The sequence below is a fragment of the Leuciscus leuciscus genome (genome assembly GCF_965113295.1).
Source record: "Leuciscus leuciscus genome assembly, chromosome: 1".
NCBI lineage: Eukaryota > Metazoa > Chordata > Actinopteri > Cypriniformes > Leuciscidae > Leuciscus > Leuciscus leuciscus.
Window position 1 is genome coordinate 60,338,502 of NC_138725.1, and position 26,101 is coordinate 60,364,602.

General features: G+C 38.9%; 1 protein-coding gene across 1 annotated transcript; it reads left to right on the plus strand.

Moving 5' to 3' along the window:
- On the plus strand, positions 1–26,101 carry LOC309509384 (beta-1,4 N-acetylgalactosaminyltransferase 1-like). The gene is made up of 12 exons (XM_082184034.1): positions 1–43; positions 379–492; positions 4,115–4,144; positions 4,235–4,381; positions 7,000–7,100; positions 8,886–8,944; positions 10,031–10,211; positions 23,098–23,184; positions 23,336–23,517; positions 23,634–23,777; positions 23,863–24,091; positions 24,206–26,101. Exons 2-12 carry the CDS (start codon positions 392–394, stop codon positions 24,385–24,387), a joined length of 1,443 nt encoding a protein of 480 aa, XP_082040160.1. The 5' UTR covers positions 1–43; positions 379–391; the 3' UTR covers positions 24,388–26,101.

A 26,101-nucleotide genomic window follows, 5' to 3' on the forward strand; every position in this document is an offset into this window, starting at 1 on the left:
CGAGAAGACCGCCATATTGCGCTTCAGAACCAGGCGATCTATGGTAAGTAGATCTCACTTTTGCCGGGTTTCCATGTATGATTCTCATGACTGTTTACTAATGGCAAAGATGTGTGTGTACTTACGTAGAATGATTTGTCTAATGGCTTTCATCACAGCTTAGAAAAGTGTGTCTGTCCTGTTTACATGACGCAGTAGTATCTGAAAGCTAGTCAGCTATAACACTAACTTAAGTTAGGTCACCCAAAAATGTAAATCATTTACTCACTTTCATGTCATTCCAGCCTCACATTCAGTTTGTGTTTTTAGTTGTCATTGAAATGTTGTGATGTTCCTGTGTCAGATGCGTGTAACTGATGTGTCTGTTCTTTTTTTCAGATCATTTCTCATTATGCCGTGTACGCTCAACATCCTATTTAAATGTTTCCTGCTTGGTTCGATTCTGATCATTTTCTTCATGTTGAAAGTCATGAAAAGCATATCAGCACCCCGGTAAATATACAGTCCTTTTTTCTCTGAGTCTGAATCCACTTCCACTTTAAGTCGTGACATAATGAACACTGTTTTCGAGTTCAAGCCTCAACTCATTTCAAATGAGAATACGATCTTAACAGTCATTTATAACCACTATTTATTAATTTCACACATTCAAGATATTGTTTTAAAAACTCAGTGTACATTCCAATCTCCGGGATGATGGCATCCCAGACACCAATATTTTAACGATTTATAAAAGATGAATCACTGTCTAGCCATCTGATATTTCAGTATGGAGATAACAGTTATAGGGTCATGATTTTTCAGTAGTATACATAGTACAGCATACCTTGAGTGTCTATTAGCACCGTTTGTTGTTTGCTTTTGACATCCGATAGCACGTTTGGACCTGGAAACCGTGATGTCAGACTTAATGAGATTGATTTCTTTTTATTTAGAAAATTCTCAATATGATTTACACTGATTTCAGAGCAAAAATGGTGTTTATAGTAACAGGGTGTTTCTTTAACTATGGACACTTTCAGCCCTGAGAACAAATTTCCTTAAAACAAAGTTTTCACACACTCAAACTCTTATTTGATTTGCCTATAATGTCAAACAGTGGATGTACTGCAGTGCACATGCACAACTACCCTAGTGAACAATAAATATACCAAAATGTATTTGAAATAATATTTTATGCTAAGTATACTACAAATACATTTACATATTTATGTAAATAATATAAATACCTTGCTTTTGTACTGTTGGTATATACAGGTAATTGAAATACATAAAGTCTGCTAAATTGGAACAACTAATTTTGTACTTAATGCCCTTTAGTTATCCAGAAATAGTGCTGGGAGGTCCAACTAAAGATATACTTAAGTTTATTTTACTGTGCTAAAGTGGAACCATGGCATATTTTGGATACACTTTAAATATTTTGCATTTAACGACTGATATTATACAGAGATCATACTATCCTTACTAATAGTCCCACAGCTGCTTCAATCATTTTGAACGGACATGTATGCAATATTGTTCAAATAACATGCACAAGTCACTTTAAGCTATTTTTATTGTTTTTATGTATGTTGGTATATGTGGGTAATATGGATGAATACAGTTTGTTTTCTATGAGAGATGTCAAGTTTCGTTGTATACCATGCAATGACAATAAAGGTATAATAATAATAAGTCATATTAAAACACTTTTTAGGCTTAATATTAAGAAATGTGCATTGTGCAATAAAAAAGTACTCCAAATAAAGTTTAATTATAATATTTAGCCTATATCAAAGTCTCAAGCGATATGTCAGTAAATATGTTAATAGATTTGTAGTACAAGTATGAAATAAATGTATAAATGTATACAAATAAATGTATACATTTTGGTATTCGTTTTTTCACTAGGGTATTATTGTCTAATTTTGTCATTCTTATTCTTAAAGTCATGAATATTTCAAGTTCAACATAACTTCCACCACATCTCAAATGATTTGTTCTCAAAATAAAATGGTTAAACTTCATTAATATCATAGCATTATTATAAGCATTATTTAACATCATTAAATTCATAGCATCATATCATTTTATGTATACTGAATACAATTAAATAATATACTCACTTTTTGCATATTTTGATGAAATTGCAGTTTGAATGGAAATGATGCACAAAAAAAAAAAAAAAACCTTTGACATACACAGCCGTTCAAAAGTTTGGGATTGGTAAGATTTTTAAATTTTAAAAGAAGACTTATGCTCACCAAGGCTGCATTTATTTGGTATAAAAAAAATATATCCCGTAATATTCTGAAATATTATGACAATTTTAAATAACTGTTTTCTATTTGAATATATTTTAAAATGTAATTTATTCCTGTAATGCAAAGCTGAATTTTCAGCATCATTACTCAAGTTTTCAGTACCATGTGAAGTGGGTGATTTGATACTTTAAAAAAACATTCATTATTATTATCAATCTTGAAAACAGTTGTGTAAAAAAAAACATTTCAGGACTCTTTGATGAATAGAAAGTTCTATTTCATTTATTTGAAATAGAATATTTTGTAACATTATAAATGTCTTTACTGTAACTTTTGATCAATTTAATGCATCCTTGCTGAATATTAATTTATTTTATTTTGTTCTGGGGCCTATACCATGAAGCCAGTTTATGTGGATAGCCAGGTATGTTTCAGTTTAGTTTGTCTACTCTAACCCTAATCCTTGTCTGAAGTTTAAAATCATTGGTTACCCGTAAGCCAATCACATAACGTTTGGTTATGACGTGTGTTATGCGCCTGCTTAGCCGCATCGAACTTCCACTGTAAACACATGTATGATACGAAAACAAAACCATCGAGCGAAATACCGGAGTGAACATGGCTGTGAACGACTTTTGCAGATTATGTGAAGTAAATCTACGCATCCACGGTACAATCAGCGTCTATACGTCACGGCTCTCAGCCCGCCCTCTGTTCGTTGATTGGCCGGCTGTTTTCAGGCCGGAGGAAAACTGAAGGCTTGTTCGACTTCATGCAGCTCTGCGCAGACCGATCGGCGGCTGACTTGAAGCAGTGCATGCCGGTTAGAAATTTTGTCCGACTTGATACAGCGCCGACGCCACGTGACTGTGACGTATGCCATCAAAGTACCGCGAGAGCGATTCGGGAGTAGCCGGAGAACTCAGCCAGCGCAGCTTCTCAAGAGCGGCTGCACTGGGCTGCAGGAGGGCTGATGACGACACAGCTGTTCCACGATTGGCCGGATTCACCGCATGACAACGATCACGTGTGTTTCGTGTTTATTCGAACACCTTTAGTTCCTCTAAAGCTCACAAATCAGTTTTTGATAACAGTAAACACTATTTTCATGTAGTTGCGATGTTATATTGTGTCATGTTTATCAAATTAAAACTGATTAAAAAACGTAGACTCCACTTCATTGATAGTATAGCTTATGTTGAACTTTATTCTTGTTCAAACAGACGCTGTATGAAGCAGTACATTTAAAGTATTGAATGAAAATGTCTCTGAAACATCTGTGTATTATTTGGCAAATATTGCATTTATTTCACTTCAGCTGTGGTAAAGTATGCAAACACCACGTGAGCGGTCACTACGAGAACCAGAAAGTGTCCGACTTCACGTCTCCGTTTGCAGCTCCTCCCCGCCTGCACGCGGCTACTCTCGCCGATCGGTTACATCCAGCCGCAGCCGATGTCGAACACACCTTGAGAGATAGGTCGCCATCTCAGACTGAGTACAGAAGCGAACTGAAATTGAGCGGAAGTACGAAGTCTGACGTAGTCAGGCTATGAGATAACCACAGTGTGACTGGAGTAATGATGCTGAAAATTCAGCTTTGCATCACAGGAATTAATTACATTTTAAAATATATTCACATAGAAAAGTTATTTTAAATTGTAATGATATTTCACAAAATTACTTTTTTGTTTGTTTGTTGTATTTTTTATAAAATAAATGCAGCCATGGTAAGCATACGAGACTTCTTTTAAAAACTTAAAAGTCTTACCGATCCCAAACTTTTGAACAGCAGTGTAAATGTGGTTAAAGTCAAAGGACTTATTTATCAAAGTAACTACATCTGTTGACTTTATTCTGTTCAACAGTGCCAGTCCTGGGCAAGACACGGTCTCAAGGTAAACGGTCAATAAAATGTTGCTAGTTATATTAAGTAGATCTGGTTAAGATGGTCTACCTAACCTGGGGTATTTTTGTTATGTTTATAGTATAACCGGGTACCATATCTTTGGATCTTCGCCCAGGCCAAATGTTACTTGTGAAGGAGATGAACTCACCAAGCAATTTGCGCCAGAAGATCAACTGGATGACATCATTGAGCGCAGAGCACAGGCGTTCAATCAACATAAACTCAGGTAGTGATGTTACATATGACACTGAAGCTTCGATGCGCGTATCACACAAGCGAAACATTAGGTGTGTTCGACATCGGCTGCGGCTGGATGTAACCGATCGGCGAGAGTAGCCGCGTGCAGGCGGGGAGGAGCTGCAAACGGAGACGTGAAGTCGGACACTTTCTGGTTCCCGTAGTGACCGCTCACGTGGTGTTCGCGTACTTTACCACAGCTGAAGTGAAATAAATGTAATATTGGCCAAATAATACACAGATGTTTCAGAAACATTTTCATTCAATAGGCCTACTTTATACACTGCTTCATACAGCGTCTGTTTGAACAAGAATAAAGTTCAACATAAATGCTACTATTAATGAAGTGGAGTCTATACAGTCTATACGCAGGCGAGTGCAGAATGAATGGAGGTCTATGGCGCTATACCCATCAAAATCCACTTTTCTCAGGATATCATTTTTTGTCTAGTAATTTGAATGTTGTATTCGAAAGGAGATGCAAAGAAATTACACATTGCTGGGTGTTAGATTTTTTAGAGTCACTTATTTGCTTTAAAAAGTCTTTTAAAATGTCAATGACGTCATACACATCGTACGACCAGAGATACTGCTTTACGGCAATCCTTCAGTCACTTTGGTGCTTTCGTGCTCTGCACTTTCTTTTCTCTCGAGGCATCGACAACACAGCTGACACAGGTAAATACACGTGCTAGAAGAGTTTTTGTTTTGTTTGTTTCTGGTCCCGCTTCGGATGCCACGATGCCATCAAGCGGTATCTCTGGTCGTAATCAGTCCTTCACTGACCAATCAGCGTTCATTAGCAGAATGCTAGCGTGTTATGGGCAACAACAACTCAACCTGTAAGAAATCGAAAGGACATAAGTACTCGTTCATTCCATTTTCGACCTATAACCCATGTTGAACTTGCAAAACCTACAATAAAATTTGAGATTTCTCAACGGCAATCGGGTGAAAGAGACACATTTAGCCGTCTAGCCCCATAGACTCCCATTCAGTCTGCACTCGCCCGTGATCACCTCCAGTGGAATTCTAATGGAACTGCAACCAAGATTGATACAATGGGGCTAATAGGAAGTGCCAAGGCTCTCCGTAGACGGGCTCTGGTGCAGCCGCTCTTGAGAAGCTGCGCTGGCTGAGTTCTCCGGCTACTCTCGAAATGCTCTCGCGGTACTTTGATGGCATATGTCACAGTCACGTTCGGTCTGCGCAGAGCTGTATGAAGCCGAACAAGCCTTTTTACTCCAGTCACGTGCGCGTTTCACTTTGGGTGTCAGAAGGCTCGAACTCCAGATCGTATTTAACGAGTCGTTGCCTCAGTCTGGTTGATGTGTTTGTGAGGAGAGTGCTGTAGCCTACTTTGAAAGTTAAACAATATATTACATTTAAATAAGCAAAATGTATTTTTCGCTACTTAGGCTATTATTTTTTGTTGTTGTGTCTTTTTGTTTTTGTAAAATCTTTGCACTTTTTGGTGATTTTAGATAATTTGGTGTTGGTATTGGGGTTTAGGGTGGGATTAGGGGAGAGGGGTGTTGGTGTTTGGTGAAGGGTTTGTATTTAGAGCAATGGCAACATCCAAAAATATAAAAATAATTAAAAACTTTATCAACTTTCTGTCATTCCTACAGTTGATTAAGCACTATCAGTAACAAGTGTCATAAGCACATTTAATAACAGATGATCCTATCAGACAATGTCCTTATTCATTGTGTGTGTGGAGAGAGAGAGAGAGAGAGAGAGAGAGAGAGAGAGAGAGAGAGAGAGAGAGAGAGAGAGAGAGACTACATTAGATCTTATTGAATCATATAAGCTCATTTTATATTTTAATTGTCACACTTTAATGGGTAAAATAATTTATTTAATGAACAAATCAAACACAAACATGTAAGGTTTTTATTTGTACACATAACATTGAAACTATGGAGTGTGTTGTGGTTGCTTCATCTGCCAGAGCTTCTAACACAGGCTTCTGGCTGCTTTATTTTAAATAAGCACCAGATGGCGCTGCTCTCGGCGCTGTTCTCGACACTCTCGAAGCTTTGAATCTTTTCCATGAACAGTCAGGGGAAAGCCTCAGTGATTCATGAGGCTTCATTTCCCCATCCCTAAACTCAGGTTGAACTGGGGTTTTTTCTACACCTCACCCAAAATCCTGTAAAACAGCACCACAGTGTCATGTTAAATTATGTTTTATTAACAAAGTTCGGGAGGAGCACGTTCAGATAATCAAACCTAATTAAACACGAGTGGAGCACACTCAGTTAATCAACCCAATCAACGAGTTAAGAGGTGTAGGCAAGGCCTATATATGTAAAGTACAGGCCAAAAGTTTGTAAACATTACTATTTTTAATGTTTTTCAAAGAAGTTTCTTCTGCTCATCAAGCCTGCATTTATTTGATCAAAAATACAGAGAAAAAAAAAAGCCTCCTCCGGACAGCACGCCAAATACGCATAATCTTTACTCCGTTTAATATGGTGTATCCTAAGTGTGAACTCGTGAAATACACACTGCGTATCTTTGTTGTTTTGAGGTACATTATTTTTGGGAGCCACTTATAAACTTTTATAACATAGTACTATTTTCTTCTTGGGTTTTTCTCAGGATGAAGACAAACGAAGAAATTCTTATCGCCAAGGCAAACTCTCCTCTCCAATATCCTACCAGTTTCAATGTAGCACCTCTGCAGAAAAGTTTAATACCAGGTCAGTATAGCTTTCCTGTTAAGTTGTGTCTATAGGAGCCAGATTTATTAACGGCTTGTGCCAGTTCAAACCCTCTTTTGGCATTAAAAAACTACTGTCAAGATTTACTAAAGACACGCGGTGAAAAATTAGCGCTAAAAAAGCATGGATTTTTGTGACTGACAGGTATTTTTGCCCTGTTAATAGAATAGAATAGAATTTCTTTATTGTCATTGTACACAAGATACAATGAAATTGAAGAGCTTCTGCATAAGGTGCATGGTACATATAAAACATAATTAAATAAAAATATACATAATACCAAGTAATGTACAATTTAAAATGTTTAAGCTAAGACAAAGAATAAAGAAAAGAACATAGAATGAGTTGCCACAGTTTGTCAAAATGATATTTGGACAAATACAAGACTGTACTAAACTGAAGGTATAAAGAAATGGAGATTACACAAAAATATGATGCATAAATAAACATATTGTGCTAGGTAAAATGTCAATGGATCCGTGTGTTCAGTGCATATGTGTGTTCAGTGTAACTATAGCTCTGGGGAAAAAGCTGTCCTTGAGTCTATTTGTCCTTGACTAAAGGCATCTGTAGCGCCTACCAGAGGGTGGCGCTAAGTAAATAGCTTACTATTTACTTAAGTGTGTCTTTAAGTAAATCTGTCCCAAGGATTGTTGTTCACCCTGTTGTTCACAACCTCACCCTGTATGCTGTTTAGCAGTAACATAATATACCTTTAAAAATGTTACAGCTAATAGTGAGTTAGCTTTGAAAGCATAAGATCCCACCCTCCCTTCAGAGTGCTCTACAAAGCCACGCCTCCTTCAAAACACATGAACTAGCACAGCAGGGATCAAACAAAAGCGTCAGGAGAGACGGTGTTTAATTACCTCCTCATGTCTCAAAACGCATAAAATTACAATAACAATGAACATAAAACAAATGAAAGAGAACTGACCTGCACCTGACGGCTGCAGTTTCATTTCAGCGTTGATGGTGTTGCCATTTAAAAGCATAAATTCTCAAAACCGCTTAGAATATAACATCACGGGTTTACATCTCTTCCAAATTACTGTAGTAATGCATGGAGGCAGCATAAACTCGTTGTTTTGGTTCAGGAGGAACCGTAAATGTTTCAGTTGCAGTGCTTGCACTGACATCTGTCTGTAAAGCTGTCAGGGTTCTGCCCTGGTGTTCAGTTTCCCAGTGCTCATTCTCTTCAGCTTCAGCGCGCGCACTCAATTGCAATGCAAAACATAAAAACTATAATATATATATATATATATATATATAGTTGTAAATATAGTTGTAAATTCTTTGAGTATAGTTGAGATTAACATTAACTAAAATTAATAAATGCTGTAGAAGTACTGTTCATAAATTTTTTGGTTCACGTTAACTAATGCTAACTAAATTAAACCTTATTATAAAGTTTTACCATTTTTTAATAAAGAATGTTGGCCATAGGAATGTAAAATTTATTTAAAAAAGTTAAGGAATCTTACACTGGTTCAAACTGGGCTACTCTATTGAATGTGTATGATTTATGTTGAAGTGTTTGGGAAATGGTTTTAAATGGTAAGCTTTTTGTTTTTGTTATCAGGCTCTATCAAAATTTGAATTTAGATATATCTGCTTTCAAATGTAAAGAATTAAAGGTTATCGGTATCGGCCAAAATTTTCATATCGGTGCATCCCTAACAGCATAACATTTTTTTTTTTTTTTTTTTTAAGCAAATCACCATACACTGCATTTAAGTGAATTGTTTTATATTATAATTTCAGCTCTCGCTCTTCAAACACAAGCAAGAAGTGTAACAACAATCAAGAGTGAGGCATACAAGGTTGGTTTAATCTTCCAATTCCCTTTTGTATTTTAATTTTTTTTATTAATTTTTTTATAGGTTAATTTGTAGGTAATTGCCTTGTACAAGGTATTCATTCATTATGCATGCACATTAGAATCCTGTTTCACCATTAAATACTATTTGTTAAGCGTTAAATGCATGTTGATGCAAAATCTTGAGACGGGTGAATTCAGATTCCATTCTTAAAGGGATACTCCACTTTTTTCGGAAATATGCTCATTTTACATCTCCCCCAGAGTTAAACAGTTGAGTTTTACCGTTTTAGAATCCATTCAGCCGAACTCCGGGTCTGAGGGTACCACTTTTAGCATAGCTTAGCACAGATCATTGATTCTGATGAGTCCAGTAGCATTTCTTTCAAAATGACCAAAGAGTTTCAATATTTTTCCTATTTAAAACTTGACTCTTCTGTAGTTAAACCGTGTACTAAGATCGACGGAAAATGAAAAGTTGCGATTTTCTAAACCTATATGACTAGGAACTACTCTCATTCCGGCGTAATAATCAAGGAACTGTGCGGCCGTACCATGAGTGCAGCAGGCGTAATGATATGACGCAGCGCCTGAAAATAGGTCTAATAGGTTAGACAAACTTAGTCCCGGTCACGTTGGAAGAAGTTACCGAGCTGGGGACTATTTTCAGGCGCTGCGTCATATCATTACGCCTGCTGCACCCATGGTACAGCCACACAGTTCCTTGATTATTACGCTGGAATGAGAGTAGTTCCTAGCCATATAGGCTTAGAAAATCGCAACTTTTCATTTTCCGTCGATCTTAGTACACGGTTTAACTACAGAAGAGTCAAGTTTTAAATAGGAAAAATATTTAAACTCTTTGGTCATTTTGAAAGAAATGCTACTGGACTCATCAGAATCAATGATCTGTGCTAAGCTATGCTAAAAGTGGTACCGTCAGACCCGGAGTTCGGCTGAATGGATTCTAAAACGGTAAAACTCAACTGTTTAACTCTGGGGGAGTTGTAAAATGAGCTTATTTCCGAAAAAAGTGGAGTATCCCTTTAATCTAAACTTCCGTTTGCATTAAACACAATGATGTCTGCAGGTGTCTTTGAGTGTGAAGAGTGGAGTGCTCTCAGTAGAGGATGTTCTGGATGGAGAGCAGGTGGATGGACAGGGTCAGAGTGAACTGAGCATCTCATCTAGCAGCCTCACACAACTCAATGATCTGCTGTCCAGAGTGACTTACACCAGCACTATCTACCGACTCAGAACATCAGACCTGGGTAAGGGAACCAGCTTAATAATACACACTGCGTATTATTCATGGCACAGAGTCACACTTGTGGTGATGGGCCGGTCAAAAATGACCAGCCTATATTGTATATTTTATATTTATTCCATTTTATGGCAAAAAAAAAAAAAAAAAAAAATGACCAGCTTATAAAAACTATAAGCCTATAAAAAATGTGTGTGTGTGGTAATGTCAGATGCAGTTCAGGGTAGGATCAAGTTTCTCTCGGTGAAAAATTGTGTAACACTCAAAATAGTGTGTTTCAACGTGTGTGTGTGTAGCATGTTTATGCATGTATCCACACATGCACAGGTCCAAGGGCTCAATGTTTGCAAGCACACATGCACATTATGTATACATGAACATAACATGCTCCTGAAAACTAAATTTCTTTCTTATTTTCAGTCTCTCCCATTTACTTTCAATGGAAGGCCATTTTTGACCGGGAACACCACAAGTGGTGACTATGTGCCATTTTGTACAAAATAAAAGTTTTTCAAAACAAACTTCCTGGTGAAACATTAAAGTAGACTAGTGTGATCAACAGTGCAAATTCTTTTCATATTTTATTTAATATTGTGAAAATTATTCATAAATGTGTTTTTTTTACTCAAAAAATTAGATGCTTTCTCTCAGATAAATGAGGCCTATGATTAATCAGATGCAAATAGAAATATAAAACCAGTCCTAAGTGAAAGAACAAGTTGACAAAAAGATTGAACCCAATATTGGGTGATAATATAGCATAACAAGTGATTTATAAGCTAGTTTTTTATAGGCCGGTCATTTTTGACCAGGAACACCATAAGTGCAATATTTGTCATTTTAACTGAATTTAGGACTGGTGGTGGTGCTTAACCCTCTGATGGTTTACGGGGTCTTTTTAACCCCGAATGACTTTTGCTCAAATTAAAAAAAAATTTCCCTTTGTCCAAATGGTATGAAAACTTCTACGGCTCTCCACACTTTCTAGATCTACAAAAAAAAAAATTAAATTGGAATGATATCTGTTTTTATGTTAGCGTGACAAAAATTGTGACACTCGTGGTCTTCAGAGACCCCGCAATCAAAATAGACAAAATTCATCATCAAAATCAGAAACAACGCAGAACACATCGACAGAAATGGCACAAATAAAGTGGCACACTCCCACCAATGCAAAAAACATCCACAATGCTAAATTATTTTGCTCACAACACGCGCGCACACACACACACACACACACACACACACACACACACACACACACACACACACACACACACACATATAGAGGAATACATTTTTGAGACTATAAAAACTGTTCTCTTATCATTTGTCAAATAAAATCATCCAAAATGCAGTACCACCACAAAAATAAATTGGTGACACTGACACATTGAAAATGTGCACACTCACTCACACACACACACACACACACACACACACACACACACGCACACACACATGCACACACACACACAGGAACATTTGTAGGGCTATTATTTGTCAAAATTATGGGGGGGGAGGGGGGGTTCAGTACAGAAAAATGCTAAACTTTGACAAAAATATTTTATTTTTGTTATAATTGTGATTTTATAATATTTAGATATGAATCTAACTGAATCCAACTTGTGAAAAGATATCTTTCAGTTAGTCAAATAGTAAATAGCATATAGTGGAGCTCTATGGCCATCTAGTGGTTAAAGTGATTTTTTTTTTTTTTTTTTTTACTGCATTTTCCAAAAAATGGGCATAAATGTTACATTAAACCATTTAAAATGATCCATGTTATCCCCATGAATGAAAGTTAGAAATCTGGGTCTTTTATAAAGTGAATTTTACATCAAATGCTGTTTTTTTGTAAAAAGCTTATTTAAATAAATATTTATTTATTTATTTATAGAAATTTAAAAGATATCATAAATTCTCCAAAAACTGCACAAATGTTGAGTAAAAACATTAACAAACAGAATAAAATTACATTTGTAAAAAAAAAAACTATTATCTTGTTACAAAATTAAATGTTATTGTCTGGGGTCTCTGGAGACCCCAAAAAACACCAGTGTAGACATAAATTAAGACCATCAGAGGGTTAAGATATTAGTCATTCAGTGTTTTTTTGTTTTGTTTTTAAATAATAGTAATAGATAATACTAGTATTAAAAGATAATAATAATAATATTACTACTAATTCTACTACTAACAACAATATACAAAGCACTTTTTTTTTTTTGTGGATTGGGTGCAAAGGATTGATGAGCCGCTGGGTTCATGAATATTAAATCATTTTCAGTTTTCTGTGTTCACTCGAACTGATTTGCTAAAATCAAAACAGGGTTGAGCACAAGCCAATGAGATTGCCCTTTGCGCATTAGTTCCGACCCACTACCGGAGAAACCGGCATATCTTCTGCTTGTTCCTAAAAGCAGAATAATTCCAAATGATCAACGGCAAGTCATGCGCCTTCGCACTAGAGTTTACGGTACTCTGCGCATCCATCCATTGAGTTGCATTGAAATAGTACAGATCGCTTGACAGAGCGAAACTCTCAAGCACTCAGTCAGTGTTCAACGAGTGAAAATATATCTATGCTAAACTTGTACTTAGCCTCTAACATACACACTGGCAAGTAAAATCAAGGAATTTATTTATGCCAATGTCTAATGATAGACAATGTTTAGTCGCCCAGAGTGAAGATTTAGTCACACGTGCGAGTGATTTACTCATATTCAATGTCTTGTTTTATCTTCAGTTGATTTCATCTATGGCTGTGGCTGGAAGTCAGTTGTAGTTCTTGTTTTTCTCTTTTCTGTTCTGTTCTGTGAATGTGGCCAAATGGAATTATAGTAAATGTCTTTGTAGCACTCGTTTGGATTACAGCAGTAATTAATTAACTTTTTACTTTATTATTATAATACAGATAAGAATTAGAATCCCGTCAGAAGAACTAGGTATCGCTATGGAGACGGCGGGTTAGCATAAGAAGCAACAGACAGACACGAGTAATTTAGAAATATAATTAGTTTAAATTTGATTTGGAAAGAAAATAGAAAGTAAATAAAATAAATGACAGGATCACAACAATAGACAATACAACTGACAGTAAATTTCCACCTCGAGGGCACTCTTGTCGGTGTGTTCAAATATGTACCCACATAGTCAGTTTAACACATAAGACAAAAATAAAATAAACAAATAAGGTATCACTAAAAGAGTATAATCTCTCTCTCAAACGGTCTTCAAGTGTCTCTCATGAAAAGTTAAATGGTCTCTCAAATCTGGGTGGTAGTTGACCATACACCCTCAAAAAAGAAAGAAAGAGAAAGTTCTTTAAATCGAATTTTGTCGTGCTTCAACGAGTTTCAGTGGAAACTCAAGGAAAGGATATCGAGCCTCCTCTCCACCACGTGATGTCTTCTTTTCTACAAACTGGATTGGCTCGCCATCAAACTCGCAGTCAACAGGATGTACAGAAGGTCGTGTAGTAGGTCTTCACGAATCAAGAAGGAAAAGAAAAGAAAAAAGAAGAAAAACAAAGGAGAGAAAAAAAACCTGGCCTGATCACAGACCAGAACATTCATTTAGTACATTTCAAAATAAGTTCCACGTCTAAGATCCAGAATAACATCTAATACACAATTACAATTTCTTCATGAACTAATATGATTACATTCGTTTACCTCTGAATCACTAGCTCTCTTTCATTCAAACACGTGACCAACAATGGTGACGCTGAACTCTGAAATGAACAAATAATAACCATGCGGTTCACTATGACCGCTCAATCTGAAGTAATCACATAAACAGTAACATACAAATATCTTTTTCTTCACATAACTAATTAACTAATTTACCTTTATGATCGATTTTTCTTTTGCTCTCACTCAGGCGCACCTCGCGTGTGATCGTAAAATGGCGTCGATGAACTGCAATGTACAATGGCCATGCGCGCTCTCACTCGCGCACCTCGTGCGTGATCGTTAAATGGCGCCCGTGAACTGCAATGTACAATGACCATGCGGTTCACTTTAGACATTTATTACTACTCGGATCAAAATACAATTTCAAAGAAAATAACCAGTCCACAGCAACTAATTTAATGTTTAGTAGCAGTAATTCTATCCTATTATGAAGTATTAGTCTTTTTTATATCACTAATTATATGATACTGACTCACCTAGTATAATTTTTTCCTCTATTCAGTCGGCTTCTTGTTCAAAATGCATCAAATCAACTGAATCTCAATTTCTCAATACTTTTTGCAAAGATTTTGAACCTCAGATATAAATTGGATCACGACGATCGGATTGCGTCTGCTCCTCAATCAAGCTCGTCTCTTCTGTCATCGCGCGCATGCTCGTTAACACCCATGACGTTAATGACAGAGAGCTCTCATTGGTTGATCGCTGAGAATTTATTCTAGAATAAATTCATTTTTTTCTTAATATTCTTAATCTTAATTATCTCTTATCGACTTTTATTAAGGGAAAATCATTTAACTAAATTGTGTAAATTAAATAATCAACTTTATTAAACCTGTGTTACATTCTCCCCTCCTAAATTCATGCAAGTCCCTTTGCATGTTATGCTCGGCTGACTGGTGACCACACCGTGTAAACCATTGGGCAGCAAGGGAAGGATATTCAGATTTTCATCTCCACCAAGAGATTTAACAAAAGCCGAATTCAGACCTTGGAACAAAGATTGGACCACATATATTAATGGGTTTCCCGGTTGAAAATAAGTAAGTCGCTCTGGTTCTCCTCTCTGTCTAACGGAACGCCTCGGTAAGGTGTCCATCTCATCTTCTGATTGTTGTTCTTCTCTTTCAGGAACATCTGAACTTTCAACAACACTGGTTACTTCAACTTCATCAACTGAACTACCCATTACGGCTTCGACTTGGCCCTTACCAGGTAAATTACTTTGTCCAAGGGTGCCGGAAACATTAAGAGGTAAGTGCTCATCGAGTGTGTCTACAGGTAAGTATTCACCAGGTTTATCAACTGGTAAGGCTTCCATAAATAAATTATTACTCTGGTCGCCCTGCAAGGTTTCGCCGATAGGGAAAGTTTGTTCTGCCGAGTTATCAGCAGAATCAGTGTTTACTGTCTCTCTTTCCATACAGATATCATGAACTGTGGAGAAATGTGCTGTCTCTATACTTGGAGTATGGCTGTACTCACAATACGAATTTCCTTCGTCGGAATCAGAGAGAGAAGTGTCATCAATTAACAGAACCTTAGGATTCTGTCGTGTTCGAGGTCTCGAAATGGATTTGTTTAGAGCGGTTGGTTCAACTTCGGGAGACGGTAAAAAACCCACACGGCAGCAACAGATCTCTGTGAAGAGTACGCAGAGGACCGTCCTTTCTCTCGGGACGAACAGTATAAACTGGCAATTCAGCTGCCTGACTCACCACAACATACACCTCAGACTCCCACTTGTCTGCTAACTTATGTTTCCCGCGTAGCCTAACGTTCCTCACCAACACTCGATCACCAATCTCCAAAGAGCAATGAGTTACGGATTTGTCAAACCTAGCTTTGTTTCTTTCTGCACTTTTTGACATACCACGTGACGCAAGTAGATAACTCTCCTTCAGATTGGTTTTCAGATGCTTAACGTACTCGGAATGAGACTGCCACGGACCATCTTGATACGGCAACCCAAACGCAAGGTCGACAGGTAACCTGGGTTGACGTCCAAACATCAATTCGTAGGGAGTGAACCCAGTGACCTCATGTTTCGTGCAATTGTACGCATGAGCTAAGGGTTTTACAAAATCTCTCCAACGAACCTTGTCCTTTTCTTCTAAGGTACCTAACATACTGAGCAAGGTCCAATTGAAACGTTCGACAGGATTTCCCCTGGGATGATAAGGGGTTGTCCGGGATTTCTTAACACCTGCCATTTCACAGAGCTCTTTGATGGTGCGTGATTCAAAATCTCGGCCCTGATCGCTATGAAGACGCTCGGGGAACCCATAGTGCACAACAAAATTTTCCCAAAGACATTTCGCTACCGTTCTTGCCTTTTGGTTGGGTGTGGGGACTGCCACAGCATATTTGGTAAAGAAATCAGTGATTACCAAGATGTCTCTCGTATTACTTTTGTCTGGCTCTAATGAGAGAAAATCCATACAGACCAACTCTAAAGGTCTTGTGGCCTGGATATTAACCAACGGTGCAGCTTTTTGAGGCAATGATTTCCTCCTCACACAATGACAGCATGTCCTGATCTTTTGTTCTACTTTCGCAGCCATCTTAGGCCAATAAAAACGAGACCTTACCAAATCTAGAGTTCTCTCTACCCCCATATGACCCATACTGTCATGCAAACTGCTCAATACGGAGGGCCTCAGTTTCTCAGGTAGCACGAGTTGGTAAGTAACTAATTCCTCTACCTGCCGCTTCCGATAAAGCACCCCATCTTTTAACTCAAGACGGTTCCACTCTCTTAAAAAGAAAGGAAGATCTGGGAGTTCCCTCCTGACTGTTGGTGGAGGCTTTTCTCCCGACTCTAAGAAAGACACTACTTCCCGAATGACTGGATCTGCCCTTTGCTCGTCACAGAGGTTCCCTGACAGGTAAGATACAACAGGTAACCCCTCTAAATCACCTTCTTGTTCGTAACTATCAGGTACAGCATCAGGGTAAAGTGCAAGAGATTCAACAAAAGCAGCACCAGACCCAACGTCCGTTGACTGTCTGACCAGATGTTTCTCACATATAGCTTGAACTACGTCAATTGCGGTGTTACAAGAATCTGCAGCTTCCGTGAGATGATTCTGCATAAACTGTTGAATTCGTTCGTACTCTTTTTGAGATAAAGGATTTTCGGGCAACTGTTCCTGCGGTCGCCTTGATAGACCATCAGCATCAGCATTTAGCTTGCCTGCTCTGTACTGTAACTTAAATGAAAAAGTGGAAAGGGCAGCGAGCCACCGGTAGCTAGTCGCATCTAGTCTCGCCGTGGTTAGAACATACGTTAGAGGGTTGCTGTCTGTAACGACGGTGAATTGGCTACCATACAGATAATCCCTAAACTTTTCAGTTACTGCCCATTTAAGGGCAAGAAACTCAAGCTTATGCGCCGGGTAATGGGACTCACTGCGGGACAACCCTCTACTTGCATATGCAATGACTCGCATCCTCCCTTCCTGTTCCTGATACAGGGCTGCTCCTAATCCCTTGGTGCTGGCATCTGTATGCAGGAAGTAGGTAAGTCTAGGGTTAGCAAAGCCCAACACAGGCGCAGTAGTTAGGTTGTCGATAACAGACCGAAACGCTTCTTCACAAAGTGGCGTCCAACGGTCTCCGAACGACTCTTTAGGGTTATGGTATGGACCCTTACTCTCACTCCGTTTAACACTTTTCCTAGTCGGCGGATACCCTACAGTCAAGTCGGTGAGTGGTTTCACGACCCTAGAGTAATCCTTAATAAATCGGCGGTAATAGCCCGAAAAGCCCAAAAACGACCTCAATTCCTTAAGGTTTTTGGGACTCGGCCAGGTTTTTAAGGCTTGTATTTTCTCCGGATCAGTCTCAACGCCGCGCTCAGACACAATGTACCCTAAATAACGAACGGAAGTCTGAAAGAATTTACATTTCTCAGGGGCTAGTTTTAGCCCATACTCTTTGAGCCGAGAAATAACTTTTAACAGCCGTCTCTCATGCTCTTCCAAGGTTTCAGAAAATATAATCAGATCATCCAGGAAGACAAGTACTTCTCTGAGATTGATATCCTCCATACACTTCTCCATCAATCTCTGAAAAGTACTTGGGGCATTAGTGACCCCCTGAGGCATGCGATTAAACTCCCAAAACCCCAGGGGACAGACAAAGGCGGTTTTAGGTTTGTCTGCTTCTTCCACCTCTATCTGGTAATACCCAGATTTCAAGTCAAGTACCGAAAACCATTTCGATCCGGTTAAAGCGGAGAACGTCTCCTCGAGATTGGGTAATGCATATGCGTCTTTAACGGTTTGTAGGTTTAACTTCCTATAGTCTATGCACAACCGTACATCCCCGTTTTTCTTCCGCACTACTACGATAGGTGAAGAAAAGGATGACTCAGACTCTCGGATAACGTTACTCGCAAGAAGATCGCGCAGATGTTTGCGGACGGCTTCCAGATCGTGCGGATGGATCGGTCGCGCCCTATGTTTAAAGGGAGTTTCATCATTAAGTTGTATACGATGTTTCACTTTTTGTGTATGCCCAAAATCTAGATCGTGCTGACTGAAAACATCAGACATTTCTCTGAGTTTTTCTGAGATGCGATCCCGCCATTCTTGAGACAATGGGGACTCACCAAAATTCACGGCGAAATTGGATTCCTGAGTAGGTAAGTGCTCACTAGCCGGGGAAACACTCGACTGAGGAAGCACGGACTCAACTGCATGCAGCTCTGCTATTATGCATCGTGGGGGAATGGCTATATCATGCTCGGTTTCGTTTTTTAGTACCACAGGCAACAAGACAGACTGACTACTAGAAGGGGTAAGTAAGCAGCGCTTCACAAACACACCACCAGGCAAGGAGGAATCGGACGGGTGTTCTACCACTACACGCTTATCTATCCCACCTGATACTGCAACCGAGCCCTTCACTACGACAGTTTGACCAGGGGACATGACCTCCGGTACGTTTCCTCTTAATCTCACATGACCCAGAATGCCACTCGTGTTCTGCTTTCGCCTTGTTTCAAGGGTTTTCAAAACCACTCTATACCCAAATAGAGATGGCTGGTGCTTCGGGGATTCTGCCTGTAACTGCTGCTCATAAAGGATGTCAAGAGTGTTGGTACCTATTAAGATCAACGGCTGAGCGTGAGACTTCACATCTGGAACAACTAAAGCTACCGTGTCCACTTCAATAGTCATACCCAAAAACTCTTCAGGGAACGTGATGTCTACCTTTACGTAACCCTCGTACGGAACGGACAACCCATTTGCGCCTTCTACCTCTAATATATCGTCAAGAGGGTTAATCGGGTGCTCTGATAGGTGTTGTTCATAAAAAGACTTAGGCACAGTTGTGACCTGCGATCCAGTGTCGAGTAGACAATGACATTTTTTACCAGCTATGCTGACTTCGGCAACACATCTAGCACCAACTAAGCCCTTAGGTAGGTTTGCACTTCGCTTCCTAGGAGTTTGGCATTTCTTGAAGACACGATTTATAATGGGACCACTCGACTTAGATTCAGTTCCTGTATGTCCCACGACTGCTTCTAGTTTAAATCAGAGCTAGGGGAGGGATTCTGTGACTCCCACTGTAACTGTTTCTCCCTTAACAGCCTACGTTTAGTAGCAACAAGCTCGGGATTTGGCTCAGAACTACAGGACGATGCAATGTGGCCATCCTCACCACATGTGAAACAGTACCACGGCCTAGGCCTATCAGTTGACTTCTTGTTGACCGGAGATACACTCGCAGCAGCCCCTGACTTCCTTTGATCAGGTGGTGCAGGCTTTTTGGCTACCTCTCGCGACGGAGTTCTCTTTGGATGTTTAGGTCGGACTGCAAGATTAGCTAGCTGACTCTGAAGCTTGACAATCTGCTTCTTTAACTCTCGCGTTTCAGTTTCAAGAGGGCTCACTCTAGGAGCTTCGTCTTGTTCTAACTCAGCAGAAACCCACGCTTTCTGAGAGTGCATAAACGCTCTCTGCTTAGAAGACCCAAGGTGTTGCTTCATTCAAGTTGCTTTCGCAGTATGTCTATCCTCCTCTGTACGAAGCATAAGGAGAAGCTGTGCAAAGGAAGGAGGATTGTTTCGCTTTTGCTCTAGTCGTAGTTCGGCGATTAAGTCATTATCCCAGCAGCCCCTGCAAAACTGCTTTAGGAGATGCTTATCTGCCTCTGCTCGGACAATACCATCTCTTTTGACAGTTGCACTTAAAGCTGACTGTAACCTGTACAGATAAGTAGATGGCCTTTCACCCGCATCCTGCAACGTGTTCATGAATTTCGCTAACAGTTCGTTCCCGTCCTCCACAGCCCCGAAAGCGGAGTCCAACAGCTGGAGGTAAGCGGAAGGAGGAGATTCAGGATTCAGATGCTTTATAACATCCGCCGCAGGTGGTAAAAGACTGTCTAGTATTCGCCTAGACGCATGCAAATCGGACAAAGAGGGATCTTTCAAAATGAATTCGACACTAGAAAGCCAAATGTCGTAATCTACCTCGTTTCCAGGCCTGGGGCATTTTCCTGAAAACACTCTGAGGTGTTTGGTTCAAGTGATTGCAACGCTTGATTACTGTTGTACTCGACAATCATGTTGTGGTAAAACTCGGATTCTTTGTCGTCGATACGCACGGTTTTAGCAAATGACCCGTGTCGTTTCAGAACATCAAACAATTCGTCATCGCTCTCAGTGTCTGTTAAACCACTGACTATTACGGAGTTTGGGATAATAATCCCTTCAGCTTCAATAATCTCCATTATCGTCGCTTGCTTAAAAGCAAAAGATGAAAGGAAAGGAAAATCAAATGTGTAGCTGTTAGTTCTCTGCAACAGCGCCGTCTCCTGGCTGGCTCGCCAAAGTTTATGTAGCACTCGTTTGGATTACAGCAGTAATTAATTAACTTTTTACTTTATTATTATAATACAGATAAGAATTAGAATCCCGTCAGAAGAACTAGGTATCGCTATGGAGACGGCGGGTTAGCATAAGAAGCAACAGACAGACACGAGTAATTTAGAAATATAATTAGTTTAAATTTGATTTGGAAAGAAAATAGAAAGTAAATAAAATAAAATAAATGACAGGATCACAACAATAGACAATACAACTGACAGTAAATTTCCACCTCGAGTGCACTCTTGTCGGTGTGTTCAAATATGTACCCACATAGTCAGTTTAACACATAAGACAAAAATAAAATAAACAAATAAGGTATCACTAAAAGAGTATAATCTCTCTCTCAAACGGTCATCAAGTGTCTCTCATGAAAAGTTAAATGGTCTCTCAAATCTGGGTGGTAGTTGACCATACACCCTCAAAAAAGAAAGAAAAAGAAAGTTCTTTAAATCGAATTTTGTCGTGCTTCAACGAGTTTCAGTGGAAACTCAAGGAAAGGATATCGAGCCTCCTCTCCACCACGTGATGTCTTCTTTTCTACAAACTGGATTGGCTCGCCATCAAACTCGCAGTCAACAGGATGTACAGAAGGTTGTGTAGTAGGTCTTCACGAATCAAGAAGGAAAAGAAAAGATAAAAGAAGAAGAAAAACAAAGGAGAGAAAAAAAACCTGGCCTGATCACAGACCAGAACATAATTTAATAATAATTTGTTACATTTTATATAGCGCTTTTTCTGAGACCTCAAAGCGCTTTACATAGAAGGGGGAATCTCCTCAACCACCACCAATGTGCAGCATCCACTTGGATGATGCGACGGCAGCCATATTGCGCCAGAACGCCCACCACACACCAGCTACTGGTGGAGAGGAGACAGTGATGAAGCCAATCAGTATATGGGGATGATTAGGAGGCCATGATAGACAGAGGCCAAGGGGCAAATTTGGCCAGGATGCCAGGGTTACACCCCTACTCTTTCGAAAGACATCCTGGGATTTTTAATGACCACAGAGAGTCAGGACCTCGGTTTAACGTCTCATCCGAAGGACGGTGCTCTTTTGGCAGTATAGTGTCCCCGTCACTATACTGGGGCATTAGGACCCACACAGACCACAGGGTGAGCGCCCCCTGCTGGCCTCACTAAGACCTCTTCCAGCAGCAACCTGGTTTTTCCCAGGAGGTCTCCCATCCAGGTACTAACCAGGCTCAGCCCTGCTTAGCTTCAGTGGGCAACCAGTCTTGGGCTACAGGGAGATATGGCTGCTGGCATAGTACTAAACTGCTGGCATAGTACTGAACATAGTACTGAAATGTACTAAACATTCATTTAGTACATTTCAAAATAAGTTCCACGTCTAAGATCCAGAATAACATCTAATACACAATTACAATTCCTTCATGAACTAATATGATTACATTCGTTTACCTCTGAATCACTAGCTCTCTTTCATTCAAACACGTGACCAACAATGGTGACGCTGAACTCTGAAATGAACAAATAATAACCATGCGGTTCACTATGACCGCTCAATCTGAAGTAATCACATAAACAGTAACATAAAAATATATTTTTCTTCACATAACTGATTAACTAATTTACCTTTATGATCGATTTTTCTTTTGCTCTCACTCGGGCGCACCTCGCGTGTGATCGTAAAATGGCGTAGATGAACTGCAATGTACAATGGCCATGCGCGCTCTCACTCGCGCACCTCGTGCGTGATCGTTAAATGGCGCCCGTGAACTGCAATGTACAATGACCATGCGGTTTACTTTAGACATTTATTACTACTCGGATCAAAATACAATTTCAAAGAAAATAACCAGTCCACAGCAACTAATTTAATGTTTAGTAGCAGTAATTCTATCCTATTATGAAGTATTAGTCTTTTTTATATCACTAATTATATGATACTGACTCACCTAGTATAATTTTTTCCTCTATTCAGTCGGCTTCTTGTTCAAAATGCATCAAATCAACTGAATCTCAATTTCTCAATACTTTTTGCAAAGATTTTGAACCTCAGATATATATAAATTGGATCACGACGATCGGATTGCGTCTGCTCCTCAATCAAGCTCGTCTCTTCTGTCATCGCGCGCATGCTCGTTAACACCCATGACGTTAATGACAGAGAGCTCTCATTGGTTGATCGCTGAGAATTTATTCTAGAATAAATTCTTTTTTTTCTTAATATTCTTAATCTTAATTATCTCTTATCGACTTTTATTAAGGGAAAATCATTTAACTAAATAGTGTAAATTAAATAATCAACTTTATTAAACCTGTGTTACATCTTCTTTCCTTAGTTCGTTTCTCTTTTGAGGACCATGTGGCCATATTTCCAATCTTGATTAGGAGACCATCAGTTCCTGTTCTTTATGACCCAGGAAAAGGTAAGACCACAACCCACTAATTAAAACACTACAAAACAGCATGCTACCATGGCATCAGATATGCTTGTTATATCAAATATACCTACACATCTATAAAGTTTGTAAAACCTGCTAATGAAATGCACCTACTTCTCTCTCTTTTGCAATTCAGATATTAACTCACAAGTCACCATAATTACCAAGACATTTCTGAGGTATAAGGAGCTGAACGTCCTCATCCAGAGTATCCGGAAGTTTTACCCAAATATCAAGATCATTGTTGCAGATGACAGCCTGAAGCCTGAAAATGTGTCTGGAAACAACATTGAGCACTACATCATGCCTCCTGCACAGGTACACACTTCTGCCCCAACACTTCAATTGATCTAATGCTATATTTCACACATCTTGGATTTTAAGCGTAGATTACCTGGGAACTAATGACTGTTGATGATTATTTGGTACCGCAGGGCTGGTTTGCAGGCAGAAATCTGGCTCTGTCCCAAGTCAGAACTAAATACTTCCTGTGGGTTGATGATGACTACTTGTTCTTGAAAGAGACAAGGGTCGAGAGTTTTGTGGAGATTATGGAAGCGAATCCAGAACTAGATGTTGTAAGTATGGAATTATATTCTTTAGAGGGGTGAAAGATCTTGGAGCACTACAGCACTGTTAAACAAGCTCTTTTTCTCTTGTTAGCTTGGTGGTGAGGTCTCAGGGGAGCAGTTCCATTTCATTCTCGAGTATGATGAGGGAGATGAAGAAGAAGGTGGATGTTTAAAGCGTATTAATGGAGGGTTTCATCAGCCACTTTCTGGATATAATGAATGCTTTTTAGTAGATGGCGTTGTTAATTATTTCTTGGCGAGGACTGAAGCGGTGCGAAGAATTGGCTTTGACCCATTCCTTAAAAGAGTTGGACACACAGGTAAACATACAAAATTTTACATCAGTAAAACATCTTCATTGATTGATTCCTAGCACATTTAATTCTTCGACTTTTTAATTCTTAAATTCTCCTTTTCTTTCATTTTTCCCACAGAGTTCTTCATCGATGCACTTGGAAAACTGTTAGTTGCTTCATGCAAGGGACTTTCTATTGGTCACCAGACACATCGGGCACAAAACGAATATGACTCATACCGGACTCAAGGGAAACTTGAAGAGAAGAGAAAACTGGCCCATCATTTCTTTAAGAATTATCTTAACTACATCAAGTACTGATTAGTATTAATTACTGATCTTTTTTTTTTTAAATAATCAACTACAAATCGCACCGATCTGCCAGTCACAACACTTTACAGTAGTGAAAAATGTATTTCTGGTTATGGAGTGCTATTGAGAAGACGCGTATTAACGACCCTCCTATATTGTTTGAGTAAAAAAATCCTTCAAACTCACTTAAAACTTTATCACATCTTTAGTTAATTAATACACAAAGATTAAGTCGCAAGATTCTGATCACGTGGACAAACTAAGAGAGATAGAGGAGGATGACGACAGTGAATCTACGAAAGTAACAGAGTTGAACCCCAGCAATGCAGATGTTTTACAAGTCTTTAAAGAAATGGACAAGCGAGTTACAAGTAAAATCGACGGTGTTATGTCAGCAATCAAAGAGGTGAAGGAGCGAGTGAAAGAGGCCAAGGAACACATCTCTGGAGCGGAGGATGAAATCGTTCAACTACGAGCTCACACGAGCTCGCTTGAATCAAGTTAAAAAGCGAAAGAAACCTAAAATTCTCGGGACAGCAGCATGTGTCCAAATTTAAATCTTGACCGTTCTATTTCATCAGAAACGATCTGTAAACAGGGCTTTAAGTGTAAAATACTGAACTTGTCCTTTAAGGTATGTGTGTCTATAAAAGGGAATGTGCCTCCTAATAGGAAATGTAAAAGATTATGGTGGAGACAAAGAATGTGAAATTTTTTACCTGGAATTGTAGAGGTAAAAAAAAAAAAAAAAAAAAAACAGGTAATGGACAGGATCAAACAATTACAGGCGCAAGTAGTTTTTCCTTCAGGAAACTCACATGGTAAAAAGTGAGACAATAAGGATTCATCGGAGATGGCAAGGGCAAGTTTTTGCTGCCTGTCACACTTCTAATGCAAGGGGAGTAATGACTTTAAATCATAAATCAGTCCCAATACAGGTTCAGAAGGTAACTAAAGATCCATTAGGAAGATATATTATGCTACAGTGTACCATTTTTTTTTTCAGAAAAGATCAATTTAATTAATGTAAATGGTCCAAATGATGACAACCCCAATTTTTTTTAATGATTTGTGTTTGCTAACTGCTAGTTTGCCTGGATACTATCTTATAGCGGGGGATATGAATTGTGTACTAGATCCTACCAAAGATCGTTCCACAGGGATTGATAAAACGCATACTAAAGCTAGGAAGTTGATACAGGAATTTATGAAAGACCTTAATTTATCAGATGTTTGGAGGGATCTTAACCCAGCAGCAGTATCATATTTATGTTACTCTGGTATGCATCAGACATACTCACGTATTGATTATTTTCTTGTATCGGCAAACTGCTTAACAAAATAACAGATTGTATCACAGCATAGTCATCTCTGATCATGCAGCAGTATCCTTATCATACAAAACTACAAAATTCATAATGAACCCCCTAGATGGCGCTTTCAGATAGGATGGCTTCGGGATCCAGAGTTTATAGAATATATGAATAAACAAATTGATCTGTATTTTGAAATTAATCATTCTGAAACATCTCCTGGTATTAGATGGGAAGCATTCAAAGCTTTTATTTAAGGACATATTATTTGTTTTTGCAGTTCAAAAGCCAGGAGGTCTAGACAGGAAATGAAAAAATTAGAAGATCAGATCAAAAAATTAGAAAATATTTTCCAGAAAGCTACAGACACAGTAGAAGCAAACAAGAAATGATTATTACTCCGGTCCCGG